We start from the raw sequence: 13,722 nt of genomic DNA on the forward strand, positions 1-13,722 counted from the left end.
CTGGCACCCTCAAATGGCTGCCTGTTGCCCACGCAAGCGAATGATCATAGCAGAAGACGGCATATTCACAATGTCCAACACCAGTCATTTTATGTACTGATGGTGCATCGAGGTCTTGAGTGGTTGTCCCATTTCACAGGGGAATATTCCAACCACTTCCCCTTTTCACTCTGTTCTGAGGCACAAGGTGGCATCTAAAAATGAGGCACTACATTTTCCACGAGTCTGTATGTATGAAGAGATTGAGGGCACACTTTCAAGTTCATAATGCAAACACACATCCATCTTCCTCCTCACACTCTTTCCCTTGTGTGCAGGTGTGGGGAATGCTTTGGAGGGGGGCCGGGGCCGCACAGGGACCAGACTCTTCCAGGATTTCCAGATGCTCAGCAGAATCTGGACCCATCCCTGGTGCCTTCAGCTGGACTACATCAGTAAAGAAAACAGGGTAGGGCTGGGGAAGACAAGACTAAACCACACCAAACACTCACTCCAAAACTGGGAATAGCGCAAATCACACACACTGCGGGAGAACAATAGAATCATAGTGCTGACAGGTCATGCACCAGAGGAGATCAACACACATATTGCCACTACGGCAAAAAAAAAAATCTCTTACGCATCATTTCTGCTACCCACAATCCAGCTCTAAGTGTTTGGTTGTCCTATATGGCCGCAGAGACTCACTCGAGCTTACTCTGTTGCAGGGTTTCTTTGACGAGGACAGCATGGACGAGTTCATCGCTTCAGAAACAGACGAATCATCCATGAGTATGACCTCTGAGGATGAGAAGTCGAAAAAGTAAAAAAAAAAAAAAGATCTTGCTTCCCTTTCATTTCATTTAACTGCCGTTTTTTTCTTGCATCTGTCACTGTCGCTGACCCCGTCTCCTCCATCATTCCTCCTTCCTAATAGGAAAAAGAAGCAAGGAAAGGGAAAAAAGAGAGGTTCTGATGACTCGGACAGTGATGATGTGGAGGTCATCAAGGAGTGGAACACCAGCTCGCGGGGCAAAAATGGAGAGGGTCGAAACAGACCAGAGCCTGTGGAAGAACGTAAGTTTGTTATACATGTGGGAGCATTATGGGAAAGTTGGCTGGGTTTTAGAGAGACCAGAACTGCATGTACAGGAATATCTGGGATGTTTTGTCTCTGCTCAGAATGATAACTCTTAAACCTCACTCATATTTAAAAAGGGAAAAAAAGCCTTTTAATACTCATTTCCATTTCTAATTAGGAAGAGTAGTCGCTTTGTGGAAGCCAGCCTAATTATTACAAGCTCAGTTTTTGTTCCTAGATGGCCTGAAAAATATCCACTGAGAGATGATTGAGCCTCTCAGCCAGAAGTTGGACAAAAGATACAGACTTTAGGGACTAGTTTTTTATGACGACGACAAGCAGTGCAATGTCCTAAATTGTGAACTGTGAATTGTGAATTGTGAATTAGAGCTGCAGCGATTAATTGATCAGTTATCAACTATTAAATAATCAAGTGATTTGATAACAGATGAAAGAGTTTGAGAAATGAAATTTTAAAGGGGAAAGAAGTAAAAAATTTCTAATTCCAGCTTCTTGAATGTTAAATTTGGGTTGTTTTTTTTTTAAACTCCTTTATGAAAATGAATTGAATATATTTCAGTTGGGAACAAAACATTTCAGGATGTGATCTTGGACTTTGGGAAACAGTAACTTTTATTATTATTATTCTTAACATTTTCTGAACCAAACAATTAATCAGTTTATGAAGAAAAAAACATGACACATTAATTGACAATGAAAATAATGATGAGTTGCAGCACTAAACTGACTGGTTTAATGTGAAAAAAAAGAAAAAAGTTGTCCTTTATGGTATATGCTGTATTATGGATATCATTTTGTTGTTAAATCTATAATGTCATTTTAAAATGTGTGAATAAGTTAACCCAAAAGTTAAAAAAACAAAAACAAGAATGAGCAAATCAGCGGGCATTAGGGAGCTTGACTAAAATTTGAGGAAAATCAATTAATTAAGGACATATTTACTTTGGCAATTAACATCTGCACACACCGCAGCTGAAGTGTAGCAGAGAAACGTGTAATAGTGCAGCTCTGTTTCGGAAGCTTGATGTCTATTACTGCTTGTTGTGAGACCACTGACTGCCTGAAGACTAATCTGTCACTTTGTGTATCACAAACAGCTCGGGCCACTAGCTCGGCACCAGGGAGTCCCACTCCTGACTGGCACAAGGAGTTTGTCACTGAGCCTGACGCCGAGATCCTGGAGCATTCAGGAAAAATGATGCTCCTCTTTGAGATCCTGCGAATGGCAGAGGAAGTAGATGAAAAAGTGTAAGTGTGTCTGCACTTTATGTGCAAAGAAAGTCTTTTTGGCCTTTTCTCTTATAAAGTGTTGGGTTGTTGGTGTTTGGGTTAATCACAGAGTGACATGAAACTGTGATAAAGTGACACTGGTATATCTTCTATCCTCATCCATCCTCAGGTTGGTGTTCAGTCAGTCTCTCATCTCTCTTGACCTGATCGAGGATTTCCTGGAGTTGTCTTGCAGAGCTAAAGATGAAGAAAAAATCTCTCCATACAAAGGTCCATTTCTTTAGTGCAGCCTGTCAGGGCCTCTTATCCAAGACGTTTTCACTGTACCCAGTTGACATGCCTGCTAGTGTGTTAACCTTCACGTAATGAGATATCTATGATCAACCTCCCTCTTAATGTTATGACATGAAAGGCTGCTTATAGTTTCATGATGTGCTAAATTCACAGAGCAGTGTTCAATATAAGAACCCAGCTACTAACTTATGGAACTCAAGGAGCCCAGTTGTCTGTATCAAGGTCATTTTTGTGGTTTTACACTGTAGTTTTGAACTGACTTGACTGAATGTGAAATATAAAAAAATGCTGACATTAGCTTTGGAAAAGGCTGAAGTATTTTCATACAGAGATGCAGGTTTCACACTCGTAAGACAGCCCACATGCAACATGTATTCTTGTACGTGCTGGAGTGCTTATTATCCTTAAACACACACAGACCCACACACACACCGCCGCTGGTGTAAGGTCATGTTCCTAATTAAACTCCAGCAGCTGTTTTTACTTTCATTTTGAAAATGATTAGACCTTGACTTTTTATTCCACGAAAAAATGTTTGCTCAAGGGTTTGTAATTTGTAATGAAAAGATCACAGTGCAGTAATTGGAAACATACTGAAATGTTGGTTATGAAGGCTGGTAGGGGGTTGGCCATCTTGAAGGCTAAACACGGCTGGCCTCAAACCAACACAATCATCTATCTGCTGTCTGCTAATACCCAAACGGAGTCTTTTTGACAAGAAAAAGGCCTAGTTAATGGTGACATGCATTTTTTATGTTTTGTGGAGCATAGATGTACATGTTAAATAGTCATAGAAGATTTCTAAACTATGACATTTCTGTGTAGGTGAAGGCAAGTGGTACAGGAACATTGACTACTATCGCCTTGATGGCTCCACTAATGCTACAACCAGGAAGAAGTGGGCTGAAGAGTTTAATGACACCAGTAACACAAGGTAATATACTTTTGCTTACTTATGGTCCCCTCCATTCAAAAATGTGTTTTTCTGATTTTTATGTCCCTTTAAATGTCTGATCTTGACTATACTGACTTGTATCAGTGCAAAGTTTGTCACTTATGGGGTGTTTTCACATTCCTCTACTGAAGGGGGCGATGTCTTTCCTAAAATCTGAGATTCAAACGTATGTTAGGCAAGATACATTAGCTATGTCACTAATACCAAAGCCAATCACGGTCTAATACAGGAAACAGACATTGATGAGGAAACAGACTTTGACATAACACGGCAGAGAAAACAACCCTGAAACCTCCAGCACAGAGCAGACTTGTCAATACAGAGTAAGAGTTAGCATTAGTGTGGTTAAAGTTTTGATAGAAAACAGGGTTAAGTCTGCAATTTTTGGATGTAAACATACCCTGAACCTCCCTTCCTTCGATGACTCCTGCTGCACTCAGCCTCTTTACAAAAGTTTATCCAGTCAAATGAGACTTTGGGTGACTTGTTTGCCACACTGGTCGTATAAAAGCTCACTTCAGCACTTGTGAGTTGGCATACTTAACAAAGATACTTAACCGAGCACTAATGAGTGTTTGGATATCAGTAGGCAAAAACTTTGTTTTTATTTTAAAAGCAATACTGCAGAGGTCAAACTCATTCATTTTTCTGTACTGCTGACCGAACTGTGAGAGAGGTGTGTGTGGACCCAACACTCTGCACAGCAGCACACTCCTCTGTAGATCCATATTGTGCTTAACTCTAGGCCCGCCCACTTTTTAAAGATCCAGTTAAATGCAAAGGATTTGATTTAAATCCCTCTTATAGCAGGATACAACTCAAATATTCTTTTTCACTTGGAAATACGTTACAAGACACTCTAACTTCCATTTTACAGGGACTTAAAAATATAAATGGTTCTGTTGTATATTGAAAAGCACTAACTCACCTCTTTCTCACCTGCTCTCTTTCCCAGAGGTCGTTTGTTCCTCATTTCAACACGAGCTGGCTCACTTGGCATCAATCTGGTGGCAGCCAACAGAGTCATCATCTTTGACGCCTCCTGGAACCCCTCCTACGACGTCCAGAGTATCTTCAGGGTGTATCGCTTTGGCCAGATCAGGACTGTGTATGTGTACAGGTTCCTGGCCCAGGTGAGATTATCGAACTGTTTTTGGTCATTTCTGTAAAAAAAAACAAAAAAGCTGTAGTTATTCTTCTTGGCTGTTTTCTCATTTCATTCTCCTTTCTTCAGGGTACGATGGAGGAGAAGATTTATGACCGGCAGGTAACCAAACAGTCTCTGTCATTCCGGGTGGTGGACCAGCAGCAGATTGAGAGGCACTTTACAACAAACGAGTTAGCAGAGCTCTACACCTTTGAGCCGGACTTGCTGGATGATCCCTCAGAAAAGAAGAGCAAGAAGGCCACGCCCTTGCTTCCTAAGGTAAGAAATGTCATGCACTTTCTTCATGTTCGCCTTCTATGCACCTAGATTGCTCAAACATGCTTCTAAGTAGGACTAATCATATTTTTAAAATTAAATTCAGAATAAATGATACATCTTATTGGGCTTTGACGAACCATTGACTTGGATTTCATGGTTTTCCTTTGACTAATCCCCAAAGGAAATGCAAAAAAGCAGGCTAAAACCTATTAACAGTAGTAAAATAGTCTTTTTATTCCTTTAACAAACATGGCACAGAAAGGCAGTTTGAATGCCAAGCTTGTTTTTCCAAAGTTGCACCAAGTAGTATGTTTTTCCTTTTGAAGTTTAGCACTTCAGTGATAAACTGTTATTTAGATGCAGTGCCAGCTTGTATCCTGTTTGGCCTTTCCCGGATCTTTCTATTTCTTCTCGTTTCCTTTCATAATCCTGCGCTCGCCTTTTCTCCACTTTATGCAGGTGCTGTGTCACTATTTGGGCCCCCTGGGGTTTAATAAGAGCACACAGCCCTTACATGGGCCATCCAACCCCGCACAGCTGCACAGATTTGTGTGTTTACTGCTATTTACTAAATAGTCTTCTCATTGCAACACTGCTTCTGCCCTGCTATAAACCTGCACTCCTCTTTTTTCTCTTTTTTCTTTAATTCCTTGCTGTCTTTTACTTCTCTGTTGATCTTTGAATTACTCCCATCCTTTCCCACTCCTTCCCTTTTTGCAGTCTCTGGGTTTATTCAGATAGTCTTAAGTGGTTTTACCTCTTGGTTTGACCTGGGTTACTCTGCAGAAGTCTGTAAACAGAATGGATAAAAGAAACACTGTATATCCAACTCGGTTGCTTTTTCACCAGAAAGTGGAGAGGCCTTTCAGTGCACCTTAATGGAAAATCTGTTTTCCATTTACACTGTCAAAAGATCTTTGTCACTGTTCCCTTTGTGGGTATTAACAGGTAAGAGTGCTGCATGAATCCGCTCAGCCGGCAGCTGATATCATTGCGCTCACCTTCCATATTTCTCCAAACCAGAGGTAGCCGGCTTATGGTGCGGCGGAGCACAGTTGGAGATTTGAAGAGGAAAGATGTGTTCATTGAGCCGCGGCCTGTTAGATGTGTATGATCTTTAATGAGCCCAGTGACATTTATGTGACACAGTATTAAAGACGGAGAGGCTGACAAGCTCTTTAACAAGCTGACCTGTTTTGGCCAGGGGGTTAACTATGATGTGGCAGCAGGACTGCAGTATTACGGAAGGAATTTGCCGTCTGGAATGATGTTGAAGATGAGTCAGACACCCTCCATCACTTTCAGCCAACAACGCTCTGCACAGAAGGAGAGAATGATTCGAGCCAAGGCAGAGGGAGTTTTGTTCTTCTATTTCTAAACTCTTCTCACTGGGAAGTGCTGTTACCCCGTCAGAGAGCGGAGATTGCTTTAAAACTCAGGTCACGCAGGCCGCAGAGGCAGTGTTTGATATTTGTGCTGAAATGTATTTTACTGCTGGAAAGATGGTTCTTTAATAAAACTGGGCTGTCTATGCAGTAGGAAAAAAAGATACTTAGGAGGAGTAGGAGCTATGTAACCAGAGAAAAAAGGGCTGACATTTGTTTTTTCTTATGAGTTAGAAGACCTACAACTTTCAGATGGCACTGCGCTGCTCCAGACCAGTGAGCGCTCTGCTGGTGGGAGACGTAATGCGAGCTTGTCTATTTAGACACAGAAAACAATATGGTGGCCAGCTGGTAACAAACAATCTTGAATTGCAGTTTAACGGTAAGCTGATATATGTTTCTGAAAGCCAAAAATCGAAATTGAAATTCAATTCATTCCACAGCCCTACAATACAGTAACATAATCTTGGTTTATGGCTGATCAGCACCGCCTAGTTTTACCTTTTGATTGGAGTTTAGTCTGAGTTTGAGCAAGAGAGAGAGAGAAAAAGGCAGCCCACTCCCTCCCACCCTCCCTTCTGTACTCTCTCTGTCTGTGGTGGCAGCAGATGAAAATGTATAGAAGTACAATTTGTAGTTTTGAGCAACAGCCCAAAAGCAAATTTTGCCTCATCCAGTGGATTTGAGCAGTAAACATGTGGGCTGGTAAGATGAAGAGAAGTTTGAGGTTTCCTGCGGTCATGAAACATTTGGAAAAATAATAGAATTTCACAATTGTGGTTTCCACATCAGTGAAATCAGTTAGTAAAAACTAGTTAGTAGACTTACCAAAAAAAACCACTGTGTTTTTATAGTGTGTAATAAAATTGTTACAGTAATGTTTCATGGATAACCTTCAAAATATTGTAACATGACAGCAAATTTATTTTCTGTTGCTGTCGCCGAAACATAGCTCTAATGTGGTCGATGTGTGACGTGTTTATTGTCACATACGTTTCTTCATTTTCTTCCCTGCCCTTTGTCTCTCCCTCCATTTATTCCAGCTAGCTGAAATTATGTTTGAAACTGACATGACATGAAAAACATCTTTTCAAGAAGATGAGTTTGATTAATTTTTCAACTCAGCTTTAGCTTGTGTCGAGCCTTGTAGCAATCACTTCCACCTACTTCCTGTTCAGTCCCCCATTATGTCAGCGACCTGCCAGTATCCTGGAAAGGTTATTTTTGCACCACCCTCATTTGTATCTTACCTTTATCTCCACGTTCCTCCCCCTCGTCCTTACTGTTGTCCTCACTCTTGTCCCCGTCCACCATTTTCCCTACCATCTTCACGACCATCTGTTGCCCTGACTCACCACTCTGCCTCCGAATTTTCAAAGTAGTTTTTCTTTTTCTCCCTCTGGCCTACCCTGCATGATGAAGGGTCATTATTTAAACCCCTCTCTTAAAGATGTCTCTGCACTCTTCAGAGAAACTAATTGGAGACAAAGAAAGCAGGAGCACTTCCTCCTAATGACAAAGAACGTCCTCACAGTCCAGACATGAGAGTTTGACTCCCCACCCACCCATCCTGAGACACCCTCACCTACTTCCTGTTCATCACACTCGTCTCTTCCATCTAACATGCGGCCACTTGTAAAATGAGCAGTCAAGTTTTTGGACACTTTTTGTACAACTCTGCAGCGCTCTCTGCAAATGTTGCTTCATTGTGTGCTGTCGGTCAAGCCGGCATGCTGTGGTCATACCTCACTGTATGTGCTCTCAGCAGGTGATGGCTGCAGTGGTCATTAGGCTCTGTGAGGTACATTGAAGGCTGTGGGGAGGCTGCACTTGAACCACAGTATAGACAGGAGCAGACTGGAGCAATAAGCCACACCATGCTTGTCTCATTAGGGATAGGAAGTCACTTTGACCTTAAAAGAAAATCCCCCCTTGAATCCTCTAAGCATTATATATCACCCGTCAGTGATGTTCAGTGGATTATTGGGGTTATTTTGTGCTGAAAGTTTTGTGAATTAGTTTTCTGGTGTAACCAACCTCAGCTTGCCCAATCTATTTCTACTTGGGTATGTGGTTTCTCATACTTCCCAGAATGCTTTTTTCCAGTTTTCAGAAAACATGCCTGAACTTGTTTCATTACAGGTGGAGAGAGCACTAATGATAGTAACAGCAAGGGACCGAGTTGCTGCAGGAGAGGAAAAAGCAAGAGCCATGACGCTCGTTGCTGCTTCCTGCTCTGTGAAGATATTGGTGTCGCTGCCTCATATATGATGAATCTCTGTATTTGGGGTGGGGATCACATGGTTACTCCATATATTGTCCATGCTAATGATGATACCATGATCAAGTGATTCTGAGATACTTGACACATCGCAGCACAATCATGCTACTAATGTAACTGATGATGACAAAATATCCCCGAAAAGGTATCAGGCGATCCGAATATCAGTAATTATAGTTATATATGTAGTTCTACAAATCGTGATGTTGATGTAAATGAAATGTAACAGAATGATAACTCAATAGGTTGTACCTGCAGTGTTCGCAGTGTTCAAAAAATCACTTGAGGGTCTGAAAAGTTGCTTATTGTAACCAGAAAGACAGCAAGTAGGCAATACTTAACAGCTGTAAAGAAAAAAAGATGCGCAGGATTTATAACACAAGACAAAACAAGAGCGTTATTGCAAAACAGAATGCAGCAGAATAATCTTTTTTTCAATCTTTTCTTTGTACCTTATATATCTGGTATTCTCTCTTAAACAACTCAGATGAGACACAGTGGGTCTCATCTTTGATTTGAAAGATGACGGTGCCTCTCTAATTTGTTTTCCCCTGATGCCTGACTCGGCACTGTTTGCCATTTTTCCCCTGTGAGTTTCTTCTTCACCGTATGTTGGTTAACTTGCGTTTACTTTATGTATACTTAATGTATCGTTAACGTATCGCAAGAGCAAGTCATGCAGTATATTCCAATATCAATGTTTTGTCTTTCCCCTGCTTTTAGACTTCATCATGCAAAGAGATGGTCACTGTTTGTTACTGATTTTATTGGACTAGGCTCTGGTTTTTCATTGTCAGTGAAAGATTTAGATCAGTGTCCGATAATTACACAGCTTCTGAAACTCCCTCCCCCCACACCTTTGCAACACTGATATTAGGGGTCTGTGTCTGACACAATTGATCGAAACACTTGTGATTTGCGACATGGTTGTATAAAACATCGTATGAGCCACTTCTTTTCCAGCATTACCAGGCTCTTAGTCTACAGAATATTAGAAACGGCCGAGCCTGGCAGCTGTAAGCCGGGCTGTCAGTGGACTGTGGGGAACAGCTCTTTACATCAAATTTGAACTGAGCTACACCTCTCCACTCCCACACTTTCTGATCAACTACTACAGCCAGTGCACAGCCTACTTCCCACGTAAGATTTATTCAGAAACTGATTTCCATTTTTTTTGACAGTTTCACCATTATACTCTGACTCTTGTGAATCCCTCCTGACCCGTCCGTCCAGCTCCAGCTGGCTGGTTCTCGTAGCGAGCTCTTGTAGAAATACGCCCCCCTACTGCTGCTAGCTGAGGCTTGTTTTTATAGGAATGTGGTATGTTTATTGTCTTTGTTTAGCCCTTTGTGACATGCGTGATTTTGTTTCTTTGTTAATTGACTGACAGCTAGATAAACCCACTGACTTGTGTGCAGCCCCTGGAGGGTGTAAAGACAACGTGGTCCTGAGGGCAGGGGTGGCCTCCTGATGTCAGGCACAGCGCCCACAGTTAAGTGCATTTCTGCTGAGAAACTGTTCAGAACAGGCCAGTAGGGTTATGTGTATCATTTGTGTGCAGCTGGGGGGGAGAGAGTTTTGACTGGCTATGTTTAGGTATTGCAAATATCTCAGCCACTCGCATTCCTGCTGATGGGATCCTGTTTTGGCCCCCTCTGTTGCTATGGTTAGCGCACCTGTGAGTCAAAAGTAGTTTCTGGCAGAGACAGCCACTTTGAATACATTCAAAAACTCCAGAACAACTCAACTATTTGCTGTAGTTTGACAACTGGGGATCTCTGTCACTTTGCCGCTTCAAGGCTCTTTTTTTTAAAATTAATCTATGTGTTTTTTTATTACCCATAACTCTGTATTATTTTCTTTTTATGTTGGAATCCTATCAGATATTTTTTCTTCCAAGCTCCTTAACTTTCATTATCTTGCACATTCAACTCCTCGTGTTTTTTCTCTCTGTTAAGTAGGGGTTTATTATTGTGGCAATGACAGAAATAAAATACTGTGACTGCAGAAGTATGGTTAAAGCAGTGTCTACACAATAAGTGACCGTTTAGGTGCAGGAAATTGGCTTAACATTGTTGAGAATGTTCTCAGCTCAAGAAAATATCTGATAATACGGCCAAAAATCCTGCCGGCATAGAACCTAGAGCTATTAATGCAGGCGGGTGTTTAATTGCATCAGACCTTTTACAGTTCAGCGTCACCTAAAGTCTATTGGTAAAGTACGCGTTGGTGCCTGTGCCAAGTAGTAAAATCTACATGAGGCCCTCTTATGTCGACTCCCAAGTTTTCATCTTTCTGATGTGAGAGCTGCTGAATTTGAAAACTGCTTTACATCATTTATGGACTGCTGGCAGTCAAGACATTTTCATAATATATATATGTACAAGAATTTGGCTTAAGGAGGGCATAAATTGTTCTCTCAATGAAAAGGCTTTCATGCAGTGGTAAATGTCATGCATGTTGGATGCCTTGTGTGATCAGTATAGTACTTCTTACATGAAGTTTTTTTGCTCTGCTGACCCTGTTTCACTGTGTTTAGCAGTCAGCTGAAGCCAAGACTTCCAGCTTAGAACTTGTTTTACATTAACAGCACATTTGCAAACCCTTTGTGGAATAAAAGTGCTGGTTAGAAACAAAACAGCAGATTATAAAGCCCTCGTTGACACTGAATCTGTGGGGATTCTTTGGTCTTGAGCTTATCCTCAGACATGGACATCGGAATAAGTTTAAAAACAGAGTAGGGCCATTGAGGTGTGACTTTGTTGGGATTGATTGGGATTGGCTTGGTGTCAGATGTTAGCTGTTGCTGCTGTCCTGAGTAGCAGCACCAATAGAGTATGCTGATCCAGGAGGGAACTGGGGCGACCCCCAGTCACTGCAACTACAAATAGAATCTAATTCTTTGGGAAGCACTAAACCGTCAATGCTGACCTCAATTACCTCCATGTTTACTTCTAACGACAGTGTATTGCATGTGATGTTTTTGTTCAGGACCCTGACCAGTTTAGACTGGAATCTAATATTGGTGACATTTAAAAAATAATGTAAGCAGCCAGACAGAAGACCTCAGAGCTCAGCAATAAATCAGAATTGAGCAAACAGTCTTGCAGTGTGAACACAGCCAAACACACTTTGTGATGCCAAATGCCAAAACTCTTCCCCAAATTTGACCTCCAAGAAATCCTCACCCTGTTCCCTATATTTTTTCTCGGAGGGTAAAAAAAAAACACAAGTCGAGTTGAGTGGGATAATTTACTTCTTTTTGCCCACCCAGCGTCTCTGACTTTCTCTCGTCCGCCGCAGTAAAGTGATAGGCTTTAGCATGCAGCTCCATAAGGATGACAATAGCCCAGGTCAGTTTACCGACGATCATTAGTGCTGGCTTGCACACACAGATTGAGTATGCTGGGATTGGAGATGGACCGGACCACCCCAGAGCCATTGCTGGTGGGGATTACTTGGCTATCCCAGAATGCATCAGATCCAGTGGGAGCTGTACTGTCATTTGACCTGCAGCTCTACTGACCGTTTACTTGGTCGACAGTCAAAAATGCTCCTCTTACACACATTTAAATCACACCCACGCACATTCTTTTCTGACACGTTGCCGTTCCATGTACAGTTTAAACTTTAGTAGTTAAAATTACAGCATTAACCCAAAAAATAACTCCCATGTCTGGTATGCTTTTATTAAGGCTGTGGCTTTGTCAGAGGAGGTGAATGGCTGGGGTGTTTATCACAGTTTGACAGATTCTGTCTATGCCAGCAAACAGGCAACAAACTGCCAGCTCTTGTTGTGGACTCGAGCCTGTTGGCTGTAGTTGTCACGGACTTAAAAATAGTCCTGCTAAATCTGTTTCATTAGGAGTCAACTGCATGCTGTGCAAAAACATTTCAGGAATTGGTTTCTTATTTCCAACAATTGAATTTCTAATTCCGTGATGCAGAGGACTGTTTGTTTTTGCGTCATTTACCCCTTTTCCACCAAAATTAGCGAATGTACGTGGGGTTTTGTAAACGTGGATATAACTGCTAAAAATAGGCTGTAGACTGCTTTCCCATTGCCAGTAGACCAGAACTGTGTACATGGCTCTGCAGCAGATGAGTGTATCTATCTGTATGTGTGGGTCTTTTTGGTGTGTCATGTTCGACATCACAGAGAGCCTTGAACACATGCAAGTTAACAGAAGAAAGCAGCATGGACAGAGGCCTGTGAAAACCTATAGTGGTCACTTCCTTTTAATTATCTTTATTTATACACTTAACACATTATACATATTAATATTTTTTAAATATTCACATACTAGTGGTAATTGTTTTTATTAATACTGTGTTTCTGTTTTATATTTTAATATGGGTAGTAGTGCTTGTACTTATTTCTACTTTCTATAATTCTCAGTGCTTGGCGTGAGAGCGACTGTAACGAAACCACAATTACTCCCCAGTGTGTCAATGCAGCTCGCGAGTGAAGACGCTAAAATTAGCGCACTTACCCAATTGTTGTGGTTCCATCCTTCACAGTCGTAGAGCAGAGAAGTGACAGTTTACAGAGTTAGTATAAGCATTTTCTTTTATCTGTGATAAATCAACTTGCACAGTTTAACCTCTGAGTGGCCACAGGACAATCCTTTTTGTCATTACTAAGTCAGATTTGAGGTTTGAACTTAGTCATACAGTGTTATAGGGATGTAACAATGCACTGCGAGGCAGTTTAAAATTGATTAAGAAAATGTGAGATTCAAATTGGTGAGATGAGAAATTAACCAGGATACTCTTTTTGAACAGCAGAGCTTTTGACTTTTCTTGCTCGACGTGCCATGTCACATGTTAAACGTCCCACATCATGTTTGAGACGAGAGACAGTTCCCCAACCTAAACAAGACAATGCAAAGGCTCTGCGACAGATTCAAATCAGAAGTGTGGCGGCATTTGAGCTTCCTTTAGTCAGAAAGTAATAAAGGCGAGAAGATAACAGAAAAGACAAGTCTGCAGATATTGCAAGAGAGTGTTGAACTACACAAATAGTACAACTAACATGATGCAGCATGTGAGCCGGCATTGTAGTGAGGA

The 13,722-nt window shown here is 41.4% G+C and overlaps 1 protein-coding gene across 2 annotated transcripts in view; it reads left to right on the plus strand.

The window, feature by feature from the left end:
- The window catches only part of atrx (ATRX chromatin remodeler), a 42,818-nt gene that overhangs the window by 16,317 nt on the left and 12,779 nt on the right, over positions 1-13,722 (plus strand). For both annotated transcript variants that reach the window (XM_088081202.1, XM_088081201.1), the window contains 8 exons: positions 318-448; positions 708-802; positions 917-1,056; positions 2,179-2,329; positions 2,481-2,581; positions 3,431-3,539; positions 4,516-4,693; positions 4,795-4,986. In XM_088081202.1, the coding sequence (XP_087937328.1) occupies positions 318-448; positions 708-802; positions 917-1,056; positions 2,179-2,329; positions 2,481-2,581; positions 3,431-3,539; positions 4,516-4,693; positions 4,795-4,986 (1,097 nt within the window). The remainder of the gene's footprint in view (positions 1-317; positions 449-707; positions 803-916; positions 1,057-2,178; positions 2,330-2,480; positions 2,582-3,430; positions 3,540-4,515; positions 4,694-4,794; positions 4,987-13,722) is intronic.

The sequence above is a fragment of the Plectropomus leopardus genome, chromosome 8 (assembly GCF_026936395.1).
Source record: "Plectropomus leopardus strain MGB_pleo_1.0 chromosome 8, ASM2693639v1, whole genome shotgun sequence".
NCBI classification, from domain to species: domain Eukaryota; kingdom Metazoa; phylum Chordata; class Actinopteri; order Perciformes; family Serranidae; genus Plectropomus; species Plectropomus leopardus.